This window comes from Pelodiscus sinensis, chromosome 2, assembly GCF_049634645.1.
Source record: "Pelodiscus sinensis isolate JC-2024 chromosome 2, ASM4963464v1, whole genome shotgun sequence".
In the NCBI taxonomy this organism is placed as follows: domain Eukaryota; kingdom Metazoa; phylum Chordata; order Testudines; family Trionychidae; genus Pelodiscus; species Pelodiscus sinensis.
The window spans coordinates 210988789-210995485 of record NC_134712.1 but is presented as its reverse complement, the minus strand read 5'-3'; the positions used below and the strand labels follow the sequence as shown (position 1 = coordinate 210995485).

Below are 6697 nucleotides of genomic sequence, written 5' to 3'. Positions count from 1 at the left end.
GTGTCAGCTGTTAGAAGGCACTTTTGGCAGCTCCAGTTCCAGCAATGTGAAAGGCTATTTAACGTAGCCTCTGATCTGTAGGCTCAATGTGGTCACATCTAAATCTCTTCTTTCAATGAGGAAATCATGGCTAAGGCTACGATTTTGTCTCAGATATTTTTAGTAAAGTCATGTCATGGATGATACAGCAGTAGTCTCAGAAGTCCTTGACCTATCCCCAACTTTTACTAAAAATATCCCCTGGGAGGTTTGTGGGCTCCCACAACTCATGGGGGTTAAGCCCTCCCTGCCCCACAATTCTGAGCTGCAGTTCAAGGCAGCCGTGAGGTACCCCCACAGCCCAGACCTCAGGGTCCCCACCAGCTCAGGCTGCAGTGGTACCCCACAGCTTCTGGCCTCCCCCCGTGGAAGAGCACGTACAACTGCAGCTCCCAGCAATGTGTGGGCTGACGTCACTGAGGCCTTTGGAAGTCATGGCTTCCGTGACTTCCAAGACACAATCATGGCCTTCACCATAGCAGAGTAGGTGGTGGCAAAGGCTGCTATTTCAGTAAGTGGGTCCTTCAGGGGATGTAGCAATGTTTCCCCTTGAGCACCCACCCCAGAGCACGGTCTCTGTTATATGTTTCCAAAATGAGTCTTTGTTTTGGTGCTCAACTCAAGACATCTCACAGGGTTGTGATTTCACACGATCAGTGCTCAGCACGATCTGAAAATCAGGCTTCCATTAAGGGGCCTTAATGTAGTTACCCCCAAATTAGTCTCTGCTGGAAATTTAGTCCCTCTGTGTGAGCTGTGAATGAATGTCACAAACTATTCATGCAGGGTACCTGTGCTGGTGCACACTGTGACAGGGGGACTTTCTTTGGCAGGAGAGGTTTGGCAATTGCTATTATGCTTGCTGGGTTTTCAGCAGTCTTTGGTAAAATGCTATAGATGATACCCAAAACATTAAATCAATTAATCAGTGCTATAAAGATTTGGCAACCTTTCCAACAGTTCAGAGCAAGATCACCTGCCAACCAACCTGACTGAGAAGCAAGGAACTAGGAACACCCTACTTTCATCAAAACAGCATGCAGTCATGTCCAATGGAGTGAAGCGGTTTTCATAGCAGCTGATGTCTGTCAGTAGGATTAAAAGAGTGATTTTCTGTCAAGTTCCTAAGAAGGGTTAATTCTCTGGTGATACTACTGTGTTATGCACACAAAGAATCCACATAGCTGGGTACGGGAGAGGAAAGAGATAAAAATCAGACAATTCTTTAACACTTAAGCAAGGAAGTTGGGATGAACTTGGAGGGGCTGAACTGCTTACCAATGCTATGAGGAATAGGGCATGTAATGGCTAAAAGCCACAAACTACTCCTCTTGCTGAACAGTAACATGTTTGCCAAATGCCTTCAACAAGAGCTGCCCACTATTACATGTTGCCTCTCAGATAATAAATAGGAATATGGTGCAGCATGTATAGTTAAAAATGCAATTTCATCAAGTGCTTTTTTCGGGTATTTGCTACATTTAAAACTCACCAGAGAATTATAAAATGCAAGTGTCTTGAGGTTTACATATTCTAAACCATTAAATAATTTAGGGATATCATTAGATTTAAATATTGTTTCCTAGTCCAAGCAATTCTAGTAAATATTTCAACAAAAAAATGAAGCCTGAAATTCACAATAACTGTTTCGAAGAGAGGGGGCAGATTTCTCCCCTTCAAAGTCAGTTGCTGAAATTAGCATTGAAGAGCTAAGCAGGTAGGAATGCACCAGAAGTGCTGTTATATAAATGTGGGGTTCATGAAGACAAAAAGGCCATCTATCCCTAAGAAAGATGTAGAGTGGTTTAAGGGTTTCATTTTTAGTAGGTTTAGGAAAACTTGCCTAAGTTATTTTTGAAGCTTGTGATATATTTGCTCACAAAAATGTTGCAGCAAATTGTAAATATTAAGCTATCTTAAACTAGAAAAAAGTCACTCCCCCCCACCAAAGCCCTAGCTATGGTGTAAAGAGTTACCAATGATATGGATTTCACACTTTGGAAATATCCCAACAGGCTAGTATACGGTAGGTTACAAATTCTTGAACAAAATTTTACATGATTACTCAACAGAATTGCAAGATGCAAATAAGCAGAGGTTACATTTCATTTCAGCCTTTCCACACTTATTCATACTCCCAAAAATCCACCCATCTGAAAGTTTTTTTTTAAAATAAAACATAGCAAAACCTCACAAGATCTGGACCAGTCAGCTCTTCATGACAAGGACCATACCATAAATGTCCATATAGCACCCAGGTCAAGGATGTATCATATAGCTTGTCAATGAATTAGCTAAACAAGTAGTCAATGGAATTTCCACTGACTACTCTATTAGTTGATATCGGGGGGGAGAGGGGAAGGCGCTCACTACCCCTGATGTGGCTCTGCAGTTTAAATGTGGAAGGAGCCAGGTGCACAGGCAGTCCGGCTCCTACTGCATTTAAAGTGCAGAGCTGCAACAGGGTTAGCTCCTGGGGGAGGCACCAGGCAGGACTGAGCAGTCAGAGCTTGCGTCAGCTGTGGGACCTCTGCAGCTCTGCCTCTCCCTTCTCCCCCCCTCTGAAACAGAGGCAGCAGGGGGGAAGGAAAAGCAAGTAGCTGAGTAGTCACTTGACTATCCGATAAGCCTACGCTTATCAGGAAGTCGACTACTCAACTAGTCATGTACATCCCTACCTAATTTTTTAAATCACCCTTAATGGTTAGAAGCAGAGGGATATTTTGTATGAGGCTTTACTAGGAAGCCTTATGATATTTTTGTGAAACTGAGATAGCCCACTATCTACACCACAAACAAAAATCAAATAATAAGGGAGGGTCTGACACCATTAGAAATCAGTCTAGTTTGCTATTACCTGATGCTATAAGAGAGCCCATTTGTGGGGGCTCAGAGTCTTACATGGTACCTTTAATATTGTGTAATCTATTTGAGGTTGAAGCATGTGGTTAAGAACTATTGCCCTGTGGACCAAGAGAGCAGGCAGCAATGGAATATGTTACCAGCAGCTCCAAGGTAGAGGGCATTAGTAACCAGAGGACTTGGTTTGGATTTTGTTATAAGTTGGCAATGGTATACGTTAAAAATCAAAACCTGAATTTTGAAATGTAAATAAGGCCAAGGAAGCAGTTTTCTGCAACAAGCTATATGTATATTGCAACACATATATCCATTTCCATTTGGTATTTGGACAAGTTGCAGCATAAACAATATGATGTCAGATACCTAATAACCCTTTTACAAAGTACAGAAGTAAAATATTGACTATTAGTTTATGGGCATACAGAAGAGAACTTAAAATTTAGAAAGGATCACTGCCCTGTATGGACCTAAACTTATGGCACCTTTTAGGAGCAATATCAGGGGTCCACTTCAACCTATACTGATAATAAGGGATGTATTAGTGTAGATGATTAACCAATAAGCAAAAGCTTATTGATTAATGCTATTGACTACACACATTCCCTCTTCTTCCCTCCCGCCAGTAAATTTTTTAGATGGCTGTCCAGCAGGCAGCCCGACTCACATTGGGTCCCAGGAGCTCCCCCTGCTGCATAGCCCAGCTCCTAAATTACCTTTTGTCCAGGACCTGGTGTGAGCCACGATTGAGCTGGGCTGCCTGCTCACCCAGCTCCTAAATTACTTTCAGTGTAGTGCTGCAGTGGGGGTAGTTGCTGGACCCGGTAAGAGCTGAAACCGAGTGCTATCCCTTATCAATCGTGTAGGCAACAAAATTTGTCGACTATATGATTAACGAATTACACACTTCTTAACATCCCTATGACAATATAACCAGACTGTTTAAAAGAAAAGTTTCTTCTTGAGCCATAGTAGCATTAAGAGGTTCTTCTCTTCAACTCCCAAGTTGTTATGCCTCAGAAGGAGAAATGTAACTGCATTCCTAAACCAACCTGTTAATGCCTGTACATAATGAAATAAGTAAGCCTTGAAACAGAGTATAAAATCAAATGACATTAAATCTGCTGTGCAACTTGTATAACAGACATATGTCTCGCTGTTTGAAAGGTTTATTTCAATCTTCATAAATACAGAATCCTCTAAACTTTGTGCAAGAACCTCCCCCCCCAAAAGATAACATTTTGTGTTCTAGAATATTTAATCCCCTTTTTCAACTCAATGAAGTAAATTATCTAAAATCAAACAATTTCCAATTACAAGCCAGTAGTTAAGGCAGGTACCATTTATACAGTGCATGGATTTTTCTATTGCATTTATTTAAACAAGCAGCATTTACTAAGTGCATCATACAAACAAGAATCCAGATATCAGCATGTCCCAGATAGGCACCTAGTCTTGTAATTCCATTGTACGTGTAATAAAATGCCAAAAGTACTTCCACAGAGTGCAAAGACTATGGACAATAACACTTCCTTCCTAGCATTTTGATACCAGTAACAGAATACCATGACTATCCATTTATAAATGTGGTTTCCATTACAAAAACATGTTCCACATAAAAGCTTCATAATATAATCCAGAAACAGAACTTGTGCGTGTACATATTTTAAAAGTTGACGCCATAGTGGCAAACTCAGGTACTGTATATATATATATATATATATATATTTATTTTAAGTTTACAAATATGCACTAAGCTTATAACCAATTTATATGTATAGTCAAAATCATTCTGCATGAGCACCATGATCTCCATTGACCAATATTTCAGTGACAATGTACGATATCCAATATGCAGCTGCTTTGGCATTATGATCCTCATTTGTATGTTACCTAGTCAGAAGATCACATTCATGACTCCCACCCCTAACCTTCCCCCAAAAACAGAATCTCATATTAGTGCCTTCCGAACAAAGAACACATGTCAGATGTGGACAATACATTTGTGGTCCTGAACCCAAAGAATAACTGGTAAGAATTTCACAGTGATCTGGTTAAGGAAGCACAAAGACCAATGATTACGTTTAGGAAAACTGCCTTAAAACTCAAATGACATTTAACTGATATATGATGAAAAGCTAAAGGAATGAAATATTAGACTGATCAGAAAATTGGCTCTTTCACCACTAACAAAACCCTACAGCAATAACATGACATCTTAGTGTCCAATGGCTGCAGCAGCCTTTGAGGTAGGTGGTGATGGCCTAAATCGAGGTAGGTATAGTCCAAATTTATTTTCAATCCCTGCAAATGTGGCAACTGCCAATTTATAACCTCCAACATGGTCAGGGTTAGGAGCAGGCAGCGTGATCCTGGATTTTGGAACTGGCTCTGATCCAGATGGTTTTCTGCAAAATAAGAGTTAAACATCTGTAAGAACACTGACATAAAAATCTCTCTATAAATTGTAAATCAACTGGTCAAAAATCCCAACCACCTGGCACAAACATCCGTGCTACAGTGCAATGAGAACTGCGCTCACATTTTAGAATGGTCCCAGCGGCTTTCATGCTAATCATTACAGAGGCTTGTCAAACCACAATGAAGTTGTACTGTGTGTTACTTAATGAGACTTCAGTAAACTGGGGACATATACCATCCCCAACTCCTGCACTCTGCACCACTCATCCCAGAGCAGAGTTTGAACAGCTAAAGTTTCTGTATGGGTACATCTACATTGCAAATGAAGGCATGATTATACCCATGCTAGCTTTCATCTAACCAGCGTGGGCAACAAAAGAAGTGAAAACAGATGACAGAGGCTTCAGCATGTGCTAGTCATGCCAGCATAAGCCTATAGGAAGCCTTGGTACAGTCTTCTCTGAGCTAGGTAGATTATGCTAATTTACACGACAATCACACCTTTCTCTGTTGTACAGACATACTCTAAGACAGCACTAACAGTACATATATAAGAGTGCTTAGGGAAGTGATATTTTGTGCATGGTTTTACTAACCACGATTTTTTTTTTTTTTATAACAAGTTTCCAGGCTTCCTCTGTAAAGCACAAGCATGGCAAATTCAGCCACATTCCTCTAAAGGCAACTGATACCAGCAAAACCCAAGGAGGAAACAAGAGTGAAATCTCCCTGATGCCATTATAACCCATTCATGTGTCTTTAAAAGCCTTATCTTGCTAAGGCAGCCTGGAGGCAGTTTCATTTGTTTCAAAGTTAATACTTTGCAATGGAAATATCATATTCCTGTACTGCAACAAGCAAAGCGGTGCATGCATAAAGGGAGACAGAAGAAAGACTCCACAAACTGAGCAATCACTACTGAGTTCACCTGCTCCAGGGAAGTGTAAAGCCCTTTTAACAAGTACACTCTCTGCACCTTCCCCAACAGCAATGAGGACTGAGAAATGGCACATTGTTGCCTATAGTTAGAGCAGGAAGGAGTCTAGAATCCCAAGTCCTATTCCTAGTTCTGCCATTTATCCTTTCAGGGTCTCATTTTACACTGACACATCCGATACAGTAAACAGGTCTGTTATGGTACTAACATGGGACCAGCGTGCTGTGAAACAGGAGCAGAAACACAATTCCCACGGAAGCTTAATTAATTTGGTGTGGTGAAGTTCTCTCTCTAACTGCAAAGCCTTAACAACAAATATCTCAATCCTGTAAGGAGCTCAGGGGTCTACTTCTGCAGAGCCAGCTGCAGCACAGTTCACAAGTTGAGTCTTTCGAGGGGATGTCAAACTTTCCCTTTCATGCCCCTTTGTGGCTTCTGGCA

General features: G+C 41.0%; 1 protein-coding gene across 2 annotated transcripts in view; it reads right to left on the bottom strand.

Moving 5' to 3' along the window:
* Nucleotides 1–4051: 4051 nt before the first annotated feature.
* Nucleotides 4052–6697, bottom strand: part of SLC25A13 (solute carrier family 25 member 13) — a 138941-nt gene continuing 136295 nt past the window's right edge. For both annotated transcript variants that reach the window (XM_075922333.1, XM_025180350.2), the window contains one exon: nucleotides 4052–5306. In XM_075922333.1, coding sequence (XP_075778448.1) covers nucleotides 5117–5306 — 190 coding nt within the window. In that variant the 3' untranslated portion in view covers nucleotides 4052–5116. The remainder of the gene's footprint in view (nucleotides 5307–6697) is intronic.